The 22,646-nt window shown below is 32.2% G+C and overlaps 1 protein-coding gene across 8 annotated transcripts in view; it reads right to left on the bottom strand.

The window, feature by feature from the left end:
• Positions 1–22,646, bottom strand: part of LOC132757258 (TOG array regulator of axonemal microtubules protein 1-like) — a 54,975-nt gene that overhangs the window by 5,662 nt on the left and 26,667 nt on the right. For 6 of the 8 annotated variants that reach the window (XM_060748479.1, XM_060748482.1, XM_060748480.1 and 3 more), the window contains 15 exons: positions 20,370–20,533; positions 18,494–18,780; positions 13,927–14,043; positions 11,963–12,153; positions 10,245–10,446; positions 7,990–8,095; positions 6,566–6,712; positions 5,822–6,014; positions 5,288–5,436; positions 4,742–4,900; positions 3,756–3,882; positions 2,940–3,040; positions 1,629–1,803; positions 912–1,128; positions 344–430 (listed from right to left, as the gene is read on the bottom strand). In XM_060748479.1, coding sequence (XP_060604462.1) covers positions 344–430; positions 912–1,128; positions 1,629–1,803; positions 2,940–3,040; positions 3,756–3,882; positions 4,742–4,900; positions 5,288–5,436; positions 5,822–6,014; positions 6,566–6,712; positions 7,990–8,095; positions 10,245–10,446; positions 11,963–12,153; positions 13,927–14,043; positions 18,494–18,780; positions 20,370–20,533 — 2,422 coding nt within the window. The remainder of the gene's footprint in view (positions 1–343; positions 431–911; positions 1,129–1,628; positions 1,804–2,939; positions 3,041–3,755; positions 3,883–4,741; positions 4,901–5,287; positions 5,437–5,821; positions 6,015–6,565; positions 6,713–7,989; positions 8,096–10,244; positions 10,447–11,962; positions 12,154–13,926; positions 14,044–18,493; positions 18,781–20,369; positions 20,534–22,646) is intronic. The other 2 variants (XM_060748481.1, XM_060748484.1) reach the window with 2 other exon arrangements.

Genomic DNA, 22,646 nt, shown 5'->3' with positions numbered 1-22,646 from the left:
ATATTTTCAGACTATTTGTTGCCATAGCAACCAGAATTTTCAACATAGGAAGAAAAAAAAAAGACGTGCATAATCTCCATACTGCCATCTATCCATATATCAAGTTTCATAAAAATATTTTCAGTACTTTTTGCGTTATCGCGGGATCCAGTTTTGTGGACGGACGGATTGACGGACTGACAGACAGACAGACAGACGGACAGACAGACAGACGGACAGACGGACGGAGGGTAAACCTAAAGTCCCCTCCGGTTAAACCGGTAGGGGACTAAAAACAACCTGACTTTGATAAAAATTATGTGGCTAAATAACAGTGTTGGCTAAAAGTTGGATAAAGACTTACCAGCAACAGTTTCTACAAGATGAGGTTTACTGCGAGCACTTGCAGATTGGGCCTGATTTGCCATTGGCTGAATTAGCACTGCACCATCTGTAACACAATTATTATTATATAAATTAGAACAAGCGAAATATCGAAATAAATTCCTAATCATAATCATTTATCAGAATTTTTAATTAATGTCACCATGCCAAAAAGATAACTGGGAGGTTTTTTTTCCCATCTATGCATTCATTTACAATATGGCATATCCATTGTAACTACCATTGACGAAAATCATTATGAAATAGCTAAATGTTGCATTTTTACATTTCTGTGCCTTTTGAACAGTAAAAAGTACATTGTAAATTGACAATACAACTAAAATTTCTCGATACATTTGCAGTGGCATGCTAAATGCATATGTTACTTTTTGTTTTTGTCTTGAAATAAAACCACGGCGACAAAAACGGATCTACTATTAAGCCCTTATCAAAGTAATTAAATCACAACTTTTTTTTGCAGTGCCCAAAAGTCCAAATACTTAAGAGATTCAACTTTGCGATGATAGATAAATCATGTCTAAACTTACCTAGATTTTCTAGCAAAGCATCTATTATATCAATTGCGGTTTGGTTAATTTCCTTATTCTTGGATGAGAGGTTAGGAGATACGTTGCCGACGGCCATGTTTATAACGGAACTCAGTGAGTTGTTCAGAATAGGTATAATCTGTAACATCACTTGTAGGGCGTACAAGTTCACCTTACTGTTAGGGTCTTGTAATCTAGGCAAGAACTTGTCAAATATCTGAAATCATAGGGAAAAACAAAATATGAATTTATGATAAATCTTAGAATAACAAAATAGTATACAGTATATTTATCTTAAAGGAACATTATGCCTCAAAAATGCTGTTATTTTTCTTTCTAAAAACTTTTTAATTTTGGAGTACTTTTAAAGTATGCAAAAAGCTACTCACTGGATAACCATCTTTTCCATCTGTTGATTTTTGGCAAAAAGTACATTTATAGTGAATGAGTATTTGATATGGAATTTTGGAAGTAAAAATACTACTTTGGTTACATTTTGCTACTTTTATGACATTATTTCACATTTATTGCTTTCTTCAGATAACAAGTCTCCAACACTCTTGTAAGTCATTATTTAAATACTATAAAATTCATGTTTGCCTATTCTAAAGAAGTAAACATTTATTTGTTCCTGAAGCATAATGTGCCTTTAAAAATATAGTATGCCAAAGAATTCATTTATCTGAAATCGTAGAATAGATTTATCTGTAGACATACCTTGATAACATTACTGGAAACAAGCTGGGCATTCATCTCGCACATTTCTAACAGGGTGGTTATACCCTTATATCTATCTCTCCAATCATTGGCCGACATCATTGCTGTTAATTCTTTAATCTCTTCCATTGTTGCCTCGTCTGTCCGTGTGTTACTACGACGTTTTGGTGTCTCACTGTAAAACAAATATAATACACCTGACTTGAAATATGCTTTTCTCATGTAGTTAGAAATAAAATTGTATGTAAAGAGAAGCATGTATCATTGTATATGACAAACTTTTATCCTCCTAAAAATTATGGTTTCTAACGGTACAAATTAACCTCTCTAGAGTGACCCCTCTCAGCAACAACTTAAATAGTTGTCTCCTTAAGGGTCTTACTCTGCAGAGGTGGTGCTATATACTATGAATATGTACCCAGACATGAGTTATATAAGCTACATTCAACATAGTTATGTCATTAAATAGGGGAGATAATACTAGGAGGATGTAAGTCTATGCAACACATTGTTATGGTCTGAACAGTAGAAGACCTAAGGTGCCTCTCTAGGCACTATTTTAATCACAAAACAGCATCTGAGTTAAACCAATGACCTTTCAGCAGTACATGGGCGTGTTTCCTTCAAGTTTATGAATTAGTTATTATTTTGTAAACAACAGTCTGAGTATCAGTAGGAGAGATCAGCGAACTGCAATTACCCTTGCCTTATAAATGAGTCATTTCAGATTAAAGATTAACATTCAGACGTCATACACACTGATCCATAGGCACTAACTTGATCTGATATATAACTACATACACTTTCATGTTCAATTATTTATAGCGACCAACGGAATTCCATATGGACAATCTTATAGAGATAAATGTTCGATTTATGAACCACGCATAAAACTGTAACTTTAACCGTCCCATGTGAGCATTACAATTAATAGCCAAAATATTCAATATTGAGGAAAGATAGATTGGGTAGTAGCAGCTTAAACCAGGTAAACATTATTATGCCACTATGAAATTCATAAAAGGGGAGTGGTTGCCTAGTGGTTAAGGTGTCTGCCTTTCGACCCAGGCAGAATGGTTGCAAGCCATACCAGAGTCTTATAGTATTTGTAAGCAGCCAACAGGTTTGTTCCAGAAACATGACATGACAGTTGTTCAAATGAGCTAAAAGCTTTCTTCACAGTCATGTTTATATAAATAAAATTCAATAAAAAAATGGATCTTCTAATAATATAACTATATTTCAAAAGAACAGAAACTAGCAATGAAAACAATACCATCAAATATTCTGAAAATTCATAAAATCACTCACCTATTAGCTGAATTTCCACGAATCACCGAGCTTGACCTGCTCCCGTGACCTGACCTCCATCCACGTGCAGACGATGTCTCGTTAGGGCCGTCCCCGATACCCTGAAAAACAATTACAAATGTTATTTCTAATATTATATTTATGAAACACTAAGTAAGAAACTGCATTAAAAGTATGTCAGTTATTAATTTTTAAACTGGTTTTAATCGTGTGTAAAATTGGTAGAATTTTAAATAACCTACAAGAATTTTAAATAACCTACATCATAGAGAATTCTATTAACAGATTGTGAGATAATTTTTATACATCATAATTAACTATTCTTTTTACACTGAAATGAAACAATGGCACTTAGCTATAAAATTACAAAGTCTCTTAAATCTAGTTTCCCCCTACAAAGCATATTCCTATGTAAACTTGTCCTCTTCTTTAAAGGCACACTATGCCTCAGAAATCCATATTTTTTTCAATAGTTTAGAAATGTCAAACACGTTTTTAATAATATTCAGAAATGGATTTAGAGCATGTGAGATGTTTTACAACTGAAAAAATTAGCGCTGAACATGAAGTAATATGTCATAAAGGTAAACAAAATAGTATTTTGACTTCCATACAGAATACTAATTCACTATAATCTTACCAATAACCAATAGAGCAAAGAAAGAAAAAGACAATTCATCTATGTGGCAAATGAGTATTTCTTTTGACATTGTAACAAACTACGAAAAATATTTTCTTTTTTTTTGAGAAATAAAAATGAAAGCATTTCTGAGGCATAATGGGCCTTTAAAATGATACACTAGAGTTGTGCCCTACCTTGATTCTCAGTGACTCCACAATTTCCTTCACATTTCTAAGAGTATTGTTTGGTAAATGTTTAGCTAGCATCTTGTCAAAATCTTGATGAGTCATTAAATTATATAACATCTTACGGCCATAGTACCTGCAAAAATAACATTTACTGTGAATTCATGCAATTTCGTGGTCATGCAATTTTGTGATTTTGTCACAATGGACATTTTCATGGGATATTATATTTGTGGATTATATATTCAAAAAGTAAAATGGGAATGCAGAATAATCTTACAGCAGCACAAAATTTTGCAAAAATCTTGAATTTGCGGAATTAACTATCAAAGGAAATTAGTGTCACACCAATAATAATGATTTTGCAGAATATGTCTTATAGATAAAAGTGCCTCTTGAAAGATTCATCTCATAGAAATTGATTGTAACAAATTACATTTTTTCATCATATAGTTTTACCTAGTATAATATACATTCATAGACTTTATTTCTGTCGATCATTAAATGAGCCGCGTCATGACAAAGCCAACATAATGGGTTTGCGACCAGCATGGATCCAGACCAGCCTGCGCATCCGCGCAGTCTGATCAGGATCCATGCTGTTCGCTATCAGTGTCTCTACTTGTTATAGGATTGGTAAGCGAACAGCATGGATCCTGATCAGACTGCGCGGATGCGCAGGCTGGTCTAGATCCATGCTGGTCGCAAACCCATAATCTTGGTTTTGTCATGACGCGGCTCAAATGTTTGGGACATCAAGAAGAAAATTTAGTCAGTCAACAGTATAGTGTCTGACAGACAGCAAGGATGTGCAGGCTGGCCTGGGTCTATACAGGTGGCAAAGGCTAATCAGTTTCGGTCCCAGCAGGTTACAAGTTAGTATATATATTCAAGACTCGTATCACCTAAGCTTTGTGCATGTCAGCTTTTATAAAAGATGCTGCTAAATTCGTGCTCAAAATACACATCTATTTTTGTTTTAATTGGTTTTATACCTAGTTTCTTGTGAGCTATCCATGGAGAACTGAGCTACTGCAGGGATTATACGATCGGTGACGTCTTTAATTCCTGACAATACACGTCCCGGTCCCATACGCTGTACTATATTAACTAGGAACCGAGCCGTTGTCCGTCTAACTGATATATTTTTATGTCTGTAAATAAAACATGTACTCTTTATTACATTTTCAGCTCATATTTATTTTCATTCTCGTTCAAAAGAATTGCCCTTTGTTCCCACAGTAAATGATACCCTACTATTTCACATTTTTCTACATCATTTTTATTCCTAAAGCTTCCAGTTCAAATCATTACATGTAATAAATAGTATTCATTATTATGCAAATTTATTATTCATAAAATATGTTTAAACCAATCTTTTACTTTAGTTTAATGGTGTTTCAAATCATTATCTATACAGTGAGTTAGGCACATCTAATAATTATTACTTCAACAGAACATAAAACTTTTTGCAAAAAGGCTTAATCAATAAAGTGAATGAACTTTACAAAATTGACGAGAACAATACAGGAGACACTTACGTAGCACCACCAGCAATGAGAGCGATCAGCGCCCTCTGTGGTGTTACAGCTTCCACCATGGCTTGTAACGCCCTTTCTGAATCTTCTCTGATAAACCCGTTACTCTCGCCATTCTTTGCTAACAAACCTCTAACAACCATGTCAAGATCCTACAAAGGTACAAAAGATTTTTTAGTGACATCTTGATATTTTATTCTCTATTTTTTTAAAATATTAATTTGAAATGAAATAAAACAAACTGGTAATATAGACCAATAAATCGTCACTGAAAGCAAAATATATTTGAAAATAATGCTAACTCAGTCTTAGTTGTTCATGGGATAGAGAAAGACATGAAAGTGCAACACTAAAGCTTCATCAAATATCAAATATTTGCATAAATGATCCTGCAGGCTTACACAATAAATATTAAAATGATACATGGGCGATTTTTTACTGCCACCACACAATATTTGACTTGCCTGTCAGAAAAAAAGGGAGACCCTACAATAGCAATGAAATATGAGTTAATGATGAGACAATATCAATACTCACTGTGTCCATGTGTTTGGTTAGATAGACAAACAAATCTCCCATACAAACAATGGCAAGTCTTGACACCTGAGATCTGAGGTTCTTTATTTCACCAAGTATAGCTACAATAACTGGATGCAGGTTGGCTATTAATACATCCTTGTGATACACGGACAGACGGCGTACACTGTTGATTCCGCCACATTTTGTCTCCCTGTAAATACATCAATTTTATGAATATTAACCTTTTTTAACTTATGCTCATTGTTGTCATAATGCAATGTTTTTTGTTTTTTATTATTTCATTACATTTATAATTGCAACTGAATTGCAAATGACAATGTCTATGCCAACAGGACATTGTCCGAACTGCCTCAGTTTTGGCCGTATACTGTGGACTATGAAATGAGCATACACTTCATAGTACCACAAACCTTCAATTATGTACTTAGATAGCAAACTCACATGACATAATTTTCTCAGTTGTGGAAATAAACTAGAAACTAGCCAGGGGCAAGTTTACAAAACAGCCACACACAGTGGCTGCTCAGCTAAAATTATGATAAAAAAAGATGAAGAAAAAAGAATTGCTTTTATTTATAACATTTGGCTATCAAGTGACAGTCTATTAACTAACGTCGCAGCATTGGCAGTCTATTTTGCAAAGAAATTTGATAATGTGATTAATTACCAATTATGTGATTAGTCATAGATTTTGTGGTTAATTATCAACCATGTTACTAATTATCTGTAACTGAAACATACCAGTCATCTTGAGCCATATTTTTATGTGCCTGTCGCAATGCTAGATCAGGATCTTTGTACGGTTTCCAATCCTCAGGGTTGTCCGATTCCAGAGGTGACCGTGATGACGCAGACAGGGGGTGACTAGAGTCTACTACATCCATTTGCCTGTGAATATATTATCATCATTATTATAACTAGTTAGTAAGATAATCATCATCATTATCTTAATAATCAACAGTAACATCAATAGTAACAGAAGTAGCAATAGAAGTGGTGGAGGTGGTAGCAGTTATAGTACATGTAATTTTATTGGAATTTTCATTAGTATTAAAACAAGTATTTTCATTAATAAGGCAATCTTATAAATAAAAATATTTAAAAAAATAAATAAAATAAAATAAAATAAAAAAAATACAAATAATGATAATCATAACAAAAAGAATACATAAGTACCATACATTCTTCAATAAATGTCCCTATTTTAGTAAACACCCACCTTATGAAATGACAAGGGGAGTTTATTAGAGAATATTGGAGTTCAACTTTTTTTTGTGTGTTTTAACTATACATCTATTTTACCATATAGACTCTAATAAACCCCCCTGATCTGATAAATGCCCACCTTTTGTTATGCCAAGGTGAGTTTATTAGAGAATATAGAATAGTTTTTCTCTTTCTTTTTTAAACTATAAATGAGTTTTGTGGCACAAAAGTACACATACACATGTTAAAATACTAGAATAATATAATTTCCTTCACAAAAACACACCAAAAAAAAACAAGAATTTATTGTTTTCATGTCTATGCATACAATAACAGCTTAAAAGACTCAGAATCAATAGGAATGCAACAGCAATGTTAAATCAAATAACCTCTCTAATATCCATATACCATGCTCATGGGAATTGTTGTAATGTAACCAATTACAAAAAGCAATTATTGAGCAAACAACTTGCACTATTCATCTATTATATAGTCATGCTTGCAAATAACGTTATGCCTTTACTGCCATTGCTTGTTAAAATGAGTTTTTAACAGATGGAAGATGTATGTACATAAAAACACTTTTTAAAATAATATAGAAATTATTCAGCTTTACTGGTGAAGAAAAAGACCTCTGTAAAAACCCTCTCTGTAGAGAAGGCACCTGCGTAGAACAAGCTACCCTTGATATTTTTCTTCACATGAAAAAAATTCTACATCCCTGCCAAGATTTGAACCGACAAATGTGTAAATAATTTGACATCAGCAAAACTGAATGACTTAGTCATATAGGCCCATTGCACAATGACATCACAAGCACCTGCTCTCAGAATTTAGCAGATTTACTGATTTGCAAAATATTTACATGTATATACATTATATACGCCCCTGGTGTAAGAAACAATAAGATTTGTATTCCTTATAAAGTTATTGCAACATTTGAGCTATCGCCAACTTACGGTTTGCTCTTCTTTCTTGGTGTCAGGGAAGGAGACGCTCGTGTCTTGGGTGTGTTTATGTTAGATGATGACCCAGATCCAGATCCAGCCCCGGATATTGATAATGCTAAAAATAGAAAACAATCAAAATAATGTTTACTTAAAATAACACCATTCCATAAATTCACAATTTGCAGATTCAGCCATTCTTTGTTGTTGTTTTTATTTTCGACATAAAAATCCATACAATTTTTCATTTAAAAATACAAAACCATTTTATATGTATTAGTTACTAACATAAATTTTAAAGGTATTCCAACCCATATATAAATATTTTTTTCTAATTTTTAAACAAGATTTTTTAGAAGTATCTCCCTTTGCAAAAACTAGAATAGCATTCATTCCCAAGGCAATCTATCCAGATAATTCTCCATTTTAACACTTATGCATAATATAATTTCACATGTCTGCAATTGATGTAAAGATCAAAACTGGTGCCACAATATTACCCTTCATACATTTTCAAAGAACAAGTTGTTGAACTTTAAAAGATCAAATGAAACAGTTACATGATTTTCTGTTACAGCATTACTGGTACTTTAATCAATAATTTATTGCATTAAAACAGCAATATGCAATTAATAACAACATTCTGTGCAAAAATTTGACAGCTCAAGCATTTTTTATTGTGACAGCACTTAAAACTTTTACAATGGATCACTTTATTGCTAATAGAAGATCACCCAGACAGGTCGGTACAAAAATTTTGTACATAGTGTCTTCTTTGCACAGTAACAGTTTAAGTTCTATCAAGATGTAATAGGAGATTACTGCACTAAAGTGACGGTATATTTCAGACTGTATGACACTTTATTATTATTTAGTCAACTTTCATTATACTTTTGATTATTGAGATTGAAAAGTTTGTGGTTACTAAACAAAATTAGAGTACTGGTAACACTGGTGACTGCTCTTATATGCAGCTTTGGCAAACCTCTCATTATGAGAAAAAGGTAAGAAAATTCATGCCCCAATAAGTGGGAAATCAAGTGGAGAAATCCATGGGGACAACAAAAAAACAAACAACAAATTAATAATTGTACAGTACATCTGATGACCTCAGGTGTCTAAATAAACTGTATATGAATAAATAAGCAGTTTCAACAATTTTGCAGTGACATAACAACTTATAAATCTCGTTAATTACCAATCATTACGGAGCCTCTCAGTTTCCTCGATCAATATTGACATGCATTTACCTCCATGCCCTACTAATCAAACGCATTACAATCAAAGTCGAAGACAACGAGTATCTCTTCAAATCCCCTGATACGAGGCCAGAGAGAAAAAAAAAATTTCTGACGTCACTTTTCAAAAGGCAGCTAAATGTGAATGTAATAGGAAACCTAGAGAAAAAAATCCATCAATTCTGCCTCGAATACATTTCCCCTTAAATCAATTAAAACATGAAAATCTATAGCGTGCCAGGAAATGGGGATTTTGTCACATCCATTACAGCTTTAATGAACATATTCAATTCACCTGTTTCCTTAAAAATGCAAAATTCTTTTTTGAAATTATTCTGGCAAACAAGTTCTGATAAAAAAGATTTCTATATTTATACAGACTTAATTGAATAGATAATGGATGAATTCTATTTTGACTATGTTTTTCTTTTTCTAAAACTGTGTATTAATAAACTCTGTGAAACACAAGACAGACAGATGGTGATCCAGTTGTGAAATTAATAACAGAAATTATAGAATATAAAGGATCAATGAGCAAGAAAAATGAATGTTTTTCTATGTTTAATTGATTAATCAAATATTCAAATTACCTTGCACATGAATGAATAAAACAACAGCTGTCAGGAGGGGCATGAATAAATTGAATGTGTCATAAATAAATTAATTTTCTTGTAAACCCCACCCGTCTTGATAAAAACCTACGTAAAAATGACTTTGTAAAAATTATTTGAATTCTTATTTATCCATTACCACTTTTGCGATTAAACTGACTGATTTTATCAGTAACTTTCAAGAAATTATCAGAGATTCCTGGATTGTTCTGCTTACATATTAGGCGAAAGTGTATTGCAAAAAAAAATTAGTTCCGTTAAATTTCTCTACCTCATGCCTTCTAAATACCACTACATATAATAATTCTAATAAAATCTTGTTTTCTAGTAAGAAATAATTTGATATTATATTTCTGATCAATGAAACTAGATAGTATAGACAAAGAAGGTAAAAAAGATATAGTCACAGCACACTTACACTCAATACCTAAACTCTCGCTTGTGTTAAGCCGTCTAAGTTTTTCTTGTTGCCTCTCTCGTTCTTTCTTTAATTTTTCGTCGTGTTCTTGTTTTTTCTTCTCTCTTTCCACACGCTCTCTTTCGTTTTCTTCTTCTAGTTGCTTCTTCCTTTTTGCGATTGTATCGCTCAATTTTTGGCTCATCCGCAAATTATTCGGGTCCTAAAATAACAACAGAAAATATTATTCATAAGAAACCTAAAAAGTTTAAGCAAATAACAAGTTAAAAAGTAAAAATTATAAACTTTTACTTTTTAAACCATTCTTTGTTCAGCAATTAATTATGCTTAAAAAGAAAGATGTATGCAAAATCATTTTATGCATAAACTTTAAAATAAAATTTGTTTTCATAGTAAATGCTATTTATTGCATTGTCTAATGTCATTATTATGTTCTACGCTTTTAAACACATTCACTATAGTAACACAATCAAATGCCTCTTGATTTTGTTTTCCTTTTATAAAAAGTACAAATACCAAATGTTTCTGAAAAAAAATAAAAATTGTCTTCCAACAAATTTTAAAATCTAATAATGTAAAGCATTTTTGTTATATTTCCATTTACCAGCCTTCTTTTCCTTTTCCATTTCCCAAAACAATCCAACATATTGCTGATTTTCTTTTTTACTTATTATAATTTTACTAAAATCAAACAAATTATTTCAAATATTTCTCTCTGCACAAATCAACTATCAACTCCTATGTTTTAACAATTATTACACTTTTGTCACAAAAACCTTAACACATCATCTCTTAAATTTCATATATTCAATAAATTCAATGACAACAGGTTGCATCTGCTATCAAATATTGTTATAAAGTTATCCAATTTTCATACCTAAATCTATCAAACTTTGCCATGATCTGGTGTGTGAAATCAATTAAAGTCATTTAATTATACCAACTCTAGGCTATGATCATCAATATTTCAGGATGCTTATTTTTGTTTGTATTGTAACATACCAAATGATTAATGTCAACGAGTCAATTCAACCCTTCCACCATACAAGTTGGGTTTCAAATCAATTAACTTTTACAGAAATTCCTTCGAGTATATTATTATCTATCACGAAAATCCAGATTTGTAATCGTAGAATGATACTGTATATCTCAGTAACTACGAAATCAACCTTGCCCATCTATACTGGGAATTAAAGATTTCCCGTTGCTTATTCTATAACTCTTTCTGAAACAATGACCTGCCTAGAATGTCAAAAGTTTGTGTCGTTAACATTTCAGTGCCTGTAAGACATAAATGACACAGTTATCTTATATGAAGAAATTGTGAACAATGCTAATGAGCCAATGATTGATAGCTCAATATCACTGTAAAAGAAAGTTCTAGAAACCATGTCAATAGATATTATCTTGAACTCGGTACAAACAATCTTTTGCTGTTATAGCTAAACAGTGTGCTACTGGTCACCATACAGTCAACCTGTTGCGCTTAATTTCGAAGCTGTAACTGTTAAAGTTTAATTGTAACCCCATATTTGCTTGGAAAAACCCAAAATATTCTTAATTCCAGGGACTGTTACAGTTTTTGGAAATCCTAATATGTAGGAAAAGTTATTTCTTGCATTTTTCAATAGTCTCGTTCTACTAGTTCTTCAAAAAGTTCAAAAGAAATTCTTCACAAGTAAAATCTTTATAAAAAATAAGCATATAAAAACACCTACGTCATCTACATCATCCAGAATGTCCATGCTTGGGTCCTCAAACGACCCTTGCTTGCTGACCCCGACTCCCACGACCCCACTCGTGAAATCTTTTCTATCCTGCTTCATTGGTTGACGATTGTTTCGATCGTTAGACTGAGAATTTCCAGCGTTTATTGCATGTTCTGTACCATTAATATTTTCAAACATTCCTGAAAGGCAAATACATGTATTAAATACTATCCTGTCACGTCCTTGTATGAAAGTCTTCAATCAAAAGAATTAGGAAGGAAAGAAAAACCAATTTAAAATCTGTTTACGCAAATCTACTTAGTATTCTGTATGCAATTCCATAGAAAAAGCTGTTCAAAAAATTATTTTAATTATTAAGAACGAAATAATTAAAACTAACGAAATTACGTCAAAAACTACCCAATAATTCATGACTACATGACTGTATGCATTTCATGAGATTTAAAGTATGCTTATAAAAAAGAAAGATTTTTAAAAGCTTTTATGTAAAGTAACTAATGGCCATTTTCAAACAACAATTTCATAACTTATACATTAAAGATAAAAGAATTATGTTTTTCAAACAGCATTTTTTCTTCAGTTTTAGCTACTTTAATATTTAAGATAATAAACTTTTTTTTTCTAAATGCTTTATCTGTTAACAGTATTTAAATACATTTTTACTACACTAGTTGTTTAAGATAGGATGGTACTTTAAAGAAGTGCAATATGATTTATGATGCGAAACTATTCCACCACTTAACGCCTTGTTTAAGCCTTGTTTAGGTCTATAAATAAATAATTATGAACTAGGTATTCTCTTGACAAGACTACGTATGTGTACAGTGGTACTATACTCTCTGTTCACAAATTCATGTCCTATTAAAATTCTTATTTGTGAACTGCATGAAATGTTGAAATAGAATTTAAAACTAATCAGTTGATGTAGTCGCACTGTCATTGTTAAAGTCATATAGCTACATCCAAGATTTACTGGTGGAGGAACGCCTCAGGGTGGCAGACGACCATTCAAGTATCATTTCAGGCACAAGCCCGCACTCGAGTAGAATCAATGGCCTTCAGTTCAGCCTCCTCTAATAATAGAACTGAAGGAGACTCTTGGTGGGATTTGAACCCACAGCCATGAGGGTCAAGTTGATTCACCACTCGTTAATAGAAAACCCAAGATTGTTGTTGAATTTCAAATACTCTATATTGTTTCAAATATAACATTCAAAATGCTCTAAACATGTCATTCTGTTATACATGTATACTGTACATTCTTTTAATTAAAGCAGACAAACATGCAAAAAAAACTTTTGATTAAAATAAAAACCCTATGAAATACTGAATATTATTGATGCTTTATTATAAAATCACCTTGAAAAATTATTATTATTTCTGAAGGCAAATTAAATATAAAAGTATATGATTTCAAGTTGTTAATCTATTTTTGGCTGTCTTTATGATGTGTAATTCAAATACCTTACGTAACTAATCAATTTTGAATCAATATTGTCTGTTAGTGTAAACATGTTAAACAGTTAAATCATGCAAAGGAATTATTAGGTAATATAAATATATAACTGTATAATGTAATAGCAGGAAATGAATATATTGTTATTTTTCACAGAAGAAAAAATATGAACAGTAGAAGACAGGAAATGTAGAGTGAAAAACTTATTCTTTAAGACCTCTACAATGTGTTTAGAAAAGGAATTTTCCTTTCAGATTGTACAGTTTTATATCTGAAAATGAAAGATTACCGTCCTATTTAATCCCATCAAGTGATAAAAGATCAGTTAAAGTCTTACAAGATTGCAATTTAAAGATGAACAACTGGTGAAGAAGGTACAGTAAGACAGAGACGGATAGAAAGAGAGACAAACAGACAGACAGACAGACAGACAGTGTGAAGACAGCACAGTGACAGCAAAGACAAGAAAAGAGTGAGAGTGATTCTCACAACATACCAATTCCCACAACACCTATTCCTTCGGGACTAGGTGAAGTATGTTTGCTTTCTTCCTCTGATTCCAGGGAACCATAGCTGTGCATAGAGGCGACACCTAGTGGTGAGAGAACTGAGCCTGCAAATCAAGGGAGAGAACTCTCACCAACACAAACAACAAACAAGGGCACATTCTTTGTGAAAAAAATAAACAATACTTGTTCACAATGACGCAGAAAAATGAAAATGTGTTAGATTAACAAGGAAAAAATATCATGACTCTACCAGCAAATAGTATTTGTTTTAGCAAGTATAATTTTTGCATGGAGCAATTTTTCTGATATCAAAAAAATCCAGTAAGCTGGTAAAGTCATAACACGAGCTCGACTCCAAATCATATTTCATCCCTTAAATTATAAAATTTCCACTGTCTTCTCATTTAACAGAAAAACACTAAATGTCACAATAGAAAGAGTCCAATTCAAACTGCAAACAAATGCAGTTTTCATGCACTCGATTCTGAGGGCAAGAAATCCAAATCTGGAGTCGTATAATTTATGCATCTCATAATCTTCCCTATTCTATTCACAGAGTACAAAATTACCATTACACAAATGCACTATTTTTATTATTATTATCATTATTATTATTATCATATATACATATATAATCACACAGGGTTAAAATTTGCATGGCTAAGTTTTAATGAGAAAACATATCCCTGATCCATTTCAAACTAGCAAATGTTATAACCAGCTGATTTTTTTTTTATTATTGAGAACATTTTGTAAGAACAATCATATAATATGCCAATGCCATAAAAAGGATAATTATGCTTGTACAATTTATTGACATCTCCAGAGTTCAAAGAATAAAACTCTGATATAGCTTCTTGTTTGAAAGTACAATGTATATCAAGATATAATATAACTGCATTGAACCCTTTACAATATGGTTACAAACTGATAACAGGTAAATTTGCAAAGACCAAATCTCTTGAGCATGCCACCAGTACATTTCTTATATTTTACAACGGAATAAAGGCTGTTTCCCAAATCCTAAAAAAGGTATATTTTCCCCTGTAATATATAAATGCCCTGTGCACATTCTTCACTAGAATCATGACATAACAGCAGCTGACTTATATCAGCTTATTGATCAATTTAATAATTGACTGAAAGACATAAAGCTGTCCCTATAGATAGCTCATACTGTGTACCATTACTGAATTGAAATTGAAAATTTTATAAAATGTGTGGGTAAATTCCATTCTCAGTTGCTGGAATTGGATTTCAGGTTTTCTCCTTTTCTGATTTATCATGCTATATTTTCCCCTTCAGAAAGCCACTGGTCATGCTTTATTTTCCCCTTCAGAAAGCCAAAGGTCATGTTATATTTTCCCCTTCAGAAAGCCACAGGTTTTGCTATATATATCTTTTCCCCTTTAGAAAGCCAGCCACAGGACATGCTATATTTTCCCGTTCAGATAGCCACAAGTTGTTTTGAAAATTGAAAACAAAAAAAATCTCGGACAGTTTCACAGGTCAATGAGACAGCTCAATTTTATCAAATTCTGATAATGAAATCGCTGTCAGTAACAATGTTCTGACATTTCCAAACTCAAGGCAGGATAAGTCCATTGCACAAAGCACTGCAGCATGGAAATGGCTGATTTTACTAGGTGACATATTTTGAATTTTTCTGTGAGATTAGTCTTTTGTGTGAATATATATAATACTATTTTGTGTGAATATATCATATAACACTATCAATCTCTAGTGAATAAAATTTCATATGAAAATCAGTCATGTTTTATTGTGATCATTAACACTTGACCAATTTCAGAAGAATCTTTTAAAAGTTGATGCAACATGGTTTCAGATAAAATACGAAAGTTATGCTATAAACAAGAGGGCCATGATGGCCCTGAAGTCGCTCACCTGTATATAGGCCCCTGGAGCGGGGCCAGTTTAAACCCCAGGGCTTTTATTTGAACAAATATGGTAGACACCCATTAGAAGATGTTTCATGCTAAACATCTAAGATGTATCTCGTTGGGTTTTTTAAAAAAAGATTTTTCAAGTTTTTTCTTTACACATATAGATAAAAACAATGACACACCTAGGGCAGGGCCAGTTTTGACCCCAGGGCTTTTATATGAACAATCTTTGTAGACACTTACTAGAAAATGTTTCATGCTTAATATCTAAACTCTAGCTATTTTGGTTTTTCAAAGAAGATTTTTAAGTTTTTGCTATTCACGTATAAGGAAAATTAATGTCCCCTGGACGGGCCAATTTTGACCTCAGGGCTTTATTTGAACAAACTTGGTAGACATTCACTAGAAGATGCTTCGTGATTTATATCTTAGCTCTAGCTATTTGAGTTTTTTCAAAGAAGAATTTTTAAGTTTTTGTTATACACATATATGGAAAATGAATGACCCCCGGGGCGGGGCCAATTTTGACCCCAGGGCTTTTATTTGAACAAACTTGGTAGACACTCACTAGAAGATGTTTCATGCTTAGTATCTAAACTCTAGCTATTTGGTTTTTTTTTTCAAAAAAGTTTTTCAAGTTTTTGCTATACACATATAAGGAAAATCAATGACCCCCTGGGGCGGGGCCAATTTTGACCCCAGGGCTTTTATTTAAACAAACTTTGTAGACAACCATTAGAACATGTTTCATGCTAAATATCTTAGCTCTAGCTCTTTCGGTTCTTTAAAAGAAGATTTTTTAAGTTTTTACTATATGCATATAGGGAAAATCAATGACCCCCTGGGGCGGGGCCAATTTTGACCCCAGGGCTTTTACTTGAACAAACTTGGTAGACACCCATTAGAAGATGTTTCATGCTAAATATTTTAGCTCTAGCTCTTTGGGTTCTGTAAAAGAAGATTTTTTAAGTTTTTACTATATGCATATAGAGAAAATCAATGACCCCCTGGGGCGGGGCCAATTTTGACCCCAGGGCTTTTATTTGAACAAACTTGGTAGACACCCATTAGAAGATGTTTCATGCTAAATATTTAAGCTCTAGCTCTTTGGGTTCTGTAAAAGAAGATTTTTTAAGTTTTTACTATATGCATATAGAGAAAATCAATGACCCCCTGGGGCGGGGCCAATTTTGACCCCAGGGCTTTTATTTGAACAAACTTGGTAGACACTCACTAGAAGATGTTTCATGCCAAATATCTAAGCTCTAGCTCTTTGGGTTCTTTAAAAGAAGATATTTAAAGTTTTTTCTTTCGGTTGCCATGGCAACCAGAGTTCTGCATGGAATTAAATTCTTTGAACAATTTTTAAAGGTGACCACCAAAGGAACATTCCTGTGCAGTTTGGATGAAATTGGCTTAGTGGTTTATGAGGAGATGTCATTTAAAGCAAAAGTTTAAGGACGGACGGCCGGACGACGGACGGACGCCGGACGAAAAGCGATCACAAAAGCTCACCCTGTCACTTTGTGACAGGTGAGCTAAAAACTTATTAAAAAATTAAAAAGATGTTTTTTCTTGTTAGGCGAAATTCATAGATAATACTGCTTTTTGTTGGACAGGAATACATTAATGTTCTGCTTTTCTACGTTTATTCATAAGGTATTGCCACAAATATAGTAGAGCTGGGAGCCTTTTCAGTATCTGCCACAATACATGACGATTCAAAATTTCTAAACATAGTTAACCCATTTGCCTGTTGTAAAAAATTATGCCACCAGATGTGAAGGGCCTGGTCAGACTGCAAAGGAGAGCATGCTAACCTTGGCTCTATACTGGCGGCATAGCCCTGTAAAAATCAATGCTTACCATTCAGATTTTTAGATCGTATCGTTGTTAAGAATTTTGTAATTTCAAAAAAATTATCTATAATTTAAATTTTATATATAGATCTAGTGAGAACTCGGTGAATAGAATATAGAGGGAAGAATATAACCATCAACATTACATGTTATAGCAACAAGTTAGTGTTAGCAACAAAACTTTGTGAAAACATTATTTTACTTTAAAAAACTTGAACGGGTTTAATGTAACACAGGATGATGTGATTTTTAAATGCAATGGTATTAACGTCTGAGGATAACATATCAGTTTCATTCCGTGGCATTACTGAATTGTTTGGTAAAATATTATATCAATTATCCAATATATACAAGATTGGAGTTTCTTTTAGATTTAAATCCATTTAAGGTTCAATGAAAGCAAGAAACTTCAAACACTTTCACAAGAGGCTAGCAGAAATAATTTTTTTTTTTTTTATTAAATTTTGCTTTAGAAAGGCTTGTATTTTATAACCTATACAAAATACGAATACAATCAGACAGATACCTCATTTTTTAGAAAAATATACTAATTCAATAAAAAATACACTAAAATTGGATTTAAAAAACCCCATAACATACAAAAATTAAAACTGATATGTTATCACTCAAAAATGATAAGTATTATTACCAAAGAACATTCTTTGTTCAAATGATCATGCTTAGAAAACAGATGCACAGAAGCACAATGCCATCCAGTAACAAATGCTCTTTTCATACAAAAAAAAATAAAAACCCGAAAAAAAAACCAGGTGCTTAAAATGTGCATTTACCTTTCGTAACCCTTCGTTTATCGGTCGCTTTTTTATTAATTCCGTTAAGTGATCGATTATCTAATGAAGTTCCGTCTTCGTTATATCCTTTCCCGACAACTTGAACGTCGGAATTTTTATTTTCTCTGAATGTTACACCACTACTCGGGTTATAATCCACATACACTGTGTCATCACTATTGTCTCCATTTTTCTTATTATTATATGATCCAGTTCTTGCTAACTTTGGTTTCGATTCAAACGGTGACTCTCGTGGGATCTTAGGGCGTGACTCAAATGGATTTTTGCTGAAAAGGAAAAAAATAAACAGTTACTACATATACATTATCGCAGAAATCGAAAAAATCAAAAATCCAGTTATCCTAAATTTTCATTTTTTTTTTTTTTATTAAAAAGTAACATAAGATTAATAACTAGCCTAATTCTGTTCATATTTTCCTTTATATTTCATTCAGCCATTTTTTTCTAATCAAGTTTTCTCAGGGAAAAAAGGATAATTAACATGTGAAATGCAGTTCATCCATATACAGCCAACAATGTTGGTTACCATAGCAACTCTTTTTAATCCAAATATCAATGAGAATCACTTTTTCCTCTCTTTTTTCTCAGCAGTAGCCTATCAATTATCCATTTTGCCGATAGGTAGATTTCGAGCCAAAGACTTTTTGTAAGGTAGTTCAAGCAATCTACTTTATTCTTTCACTACCATTACTATACACAGACTAAGTTTCCATAGAAACATAATCCACATTTAACTCGAACCTTTTTCTTCAACATCTATACAGCCGTATTAAAATATCATCATGCAAAACTGTACAGACATCTTTTCAAGAACTCCACTTGCCGAGAATAAAATTTATAAAGCAAATGCGAGGTATTATATAGTCTCAATATGTTTTTATAAATTTATTATCATTGAATTTCACACACCCTTTTACACCCAAAATTAATTCTCGTTTGATCTTTTTAATGGAAATAAGAGTGGTAACATTCTTCTCGTAATGCGAATGTTTCAAAATTAAAATTGTTATAATGACGCTACAAATCTTTCAATCTCAGGTATTCACATTCAAGAATGATCTGATATCATCGTACATCTGCAAGATAGGTAAAACGACACCGAAAAATCAAATTATATCCAAAAACCTTTAAGTGTCAAAATTTTTAAAAAAATGAAATTAGGTGTCAAAGTCCATATATAAAAAAAAATGAGAGAAAAATATTCCTTTGAAAATATGAAGTAGGAGATATAAACACATATGGTAACTAAAATAACAAACATAAATTTTATAACTTTATTTGGCGTAATTTGATACTGCAAAGTGACGCTCAATTTGGCAGATGACACTTTGATATACAAACGTAATAAACATCACAATGTGACTAACAATTGAGCTCGTGAACAATTTTTTTCCCCATGAAATGGATATATCTTTTTCCAAGTTTTTGCCGATCAAATTTTAGTCTAAATTGTCCAAAGTTTATAGTAACAGTGCTAAACCAAATTCATTACATGCGAACATTTAAAACAGTGTCGTATTGAGCCAAGTTCTGAGAATAGAAAAAATTATTATCTGATTAACCCCATCATCTCATTAGCTGTATACGAGATTCCATTTGCTGTAATCATACTTATCAATGACTATCTTACATTCAGTTCAAGGCTTCTTAATACTTAAAGGCTGAACTTTGAATAAGATTGATAGTATCATAATACGGCCATGTTCATACATATCGAGGGTCGATCTCGATAATGCTCGAGGGGCGATCTCGACGATGCTCTAACTTAAGCTTTATGTACTAATAAAACCATCGGATACGACCCTAGATACGACCCCAGATTTACCTAGCATCTATATAACGATCTACAACTTACGATTTCTTTTTACTACTTGTATCAGAATCGCTCCAGATTCCACTTTCTTTCAAAGTGTCTGGTGACGGTGATCGCGATGTTAGCGTCGATGAGCTTTGCTGCTCAATAATCTTTTCTTTCTTCTTTGATGCGCTACTTCTGATGCTCATTAACGAGTTCATCATCTGAAAAAGTTCAATCATTCTAAATTTCTGTTTTCAAATGCATGATAACGACAAACATCAATGCTTCCCTGACAGCAATAAGGATTAAGTTTCTTATAAATCTAGCACAGAAAAAAAACCATGACTTCCTGCACTGCACCCGAGAGCTTTGAAATACGATGACTCCATCGAACATTCCCTATGTTTGCAGACCCTCGAGGGTTTAATAGTCTTTAAAAGGAAAATTGATAAAAAAAATGTTAAAAGATCAAAGAAACTTAAAAATTTCAAGAAATCAATTGATTATGTTTGCAGTTAAGCTCAAGATATTGGCCAAACCAGACTGTTAACATTTTACGATCACTTCAATATGATTTCCAATAAAGAGCTATTGAATTTTATTCTACAGACAGACAGCCTTTTTCTGTTTTAGACACCGTTGTTTTACATGTTATAAAGATTTTTTATATATATTTTTATAATATTAATAACAAATTTATAATACAGCAAACTTACATTTTTTTTGGAGAAAAAACTGAGATTTCTTCATAAATTGACAGCAGTCAACTATCTAAACATCATGACTATCCAATGAAAAGCGATGTTACAAAGATGCTGTATTATAAAAATTGTTTTACAACATTTGACATACCAAGTAAATAACCATCGACAGATAAAAGAGAAATAAACAAAAACAAAACTATCAAATAAATATATTCAAAGTAGGAACTTGTCAATATGGATGATCGCACATTCCAATGTGTCAAGTCTACAGACGGACAGCTTTACATTGGGACGGACAGAGAAAGACTAAAAAAAGTATAATTATATAAAACACCCTTTACCATACCAACTATGTAAAACTAACTTTATCAAAGTTCAGAATATACAAATTGATAGATCCCTCTACTACACCAAATTATTACACATAAATAAGTATAAAAAATACCTGTAAAAAGTCAAAAGACAGACAAAATGCTAGCTTACAATATATTCAAAATGTAACAACATGGAAAACATTATTGCAAAACATGTTATAAAAATAAAACACAAATGAGAAATTTGTAAGGTCATGAAAGTGTGTTTCTAGGTTCCAGTCCAAGCAAAGTAGGGCAAATTAAGATATTTTTAATAATCTTTTTTTCTTTTTTTTTAATTGTAATGTTTTGTGTCTTATATTAAAGACAACATTAAGATGCATGAATGCCCAGACACAGCTCTGGAACAGCTAAATGATATTCCCAAATTATTTTGAAAACTAAAAATGTTAATTATCAATTCTTATTTTCAGTGACCTTTGACCACTTCTTATAGGGTCAATTCATTTTTAACCTAAATGACCTTGACCATATCCAATTCAAATCTCAATATTCTAAGATATTGGTCAATATATGCTTTGAGATATAACTTAGTTGTGACAGAAGGACACAGGTTACATTCAATTTTGTTTTTTATAAGCATAGCATAAAAAGTCATGGGTTTGCTGTTGGATTGGGAAAAACTAGAAATAGAACATTTATTTATTGACCTATTTTTTCTTAGGCAAGAGTTCTAGATTCATTTCAACAAATGTTGTGTCAGCAAGGCAAAAATTGCAGGATTATTAATATTTTAGTAAACAAAGGACAGATATTATTCAAACTTAATACTCATTAACAACATACTCCTAATTTAACCCAAAGATACCAACCAGTGCAGACCAAGATCAGCCTTAACATTTGTGCCATCTGATCTTGGTCTGCACCGTGTTCGCTATTCAGTATATAATTTTGAGAATTTCCCTGAAAAATATATGAATGGTTTTATGGTAAGCATGTTAAGGGTTAAAATATAGGGATTTGTGATAGGAATTCAAAATTATGTAGTTTCAGTAGTAAATTGTTATGGTTAAACACAATTTTCAAAAACAATAATTATTTCAATTCAGTGTGTTGTTATTGACTGTTCTTCACATTACCTGCCAGCTTTTCACATAATTCAGTATATGTAATTAAGGATAACTGACGTTAAAATCGATGGTATCACAATATATTGATATGTGACTAAACAAATCAGGGAATAAATCTCTTAATTAGAATACTATAACTGTGTAGTAAACATTTTTAACTCTTAACCAGACAAATTTTTAATTTTG

The sequence above is a fragment of the Ruditapes philippinarum genome, unplaced genomic scaffold, assembly GCF_026571515.1.
Source record: "Ruditapes philippinarum isolate M1 unplaced genomic scaffold, ASM2657151v2 ctg770_1_1_1_1, whole genome shotgun sequence".
Taxonomy (NCBI): Eukaryota; Metazoa; Mollusca; class Bivalvia; order Venerida; family Veneridae; genus Ruditapes; species Ruditapes philippinarum.
This window is presented reverse-complemented; position numbering and strand designations above follow the sequence as displayed.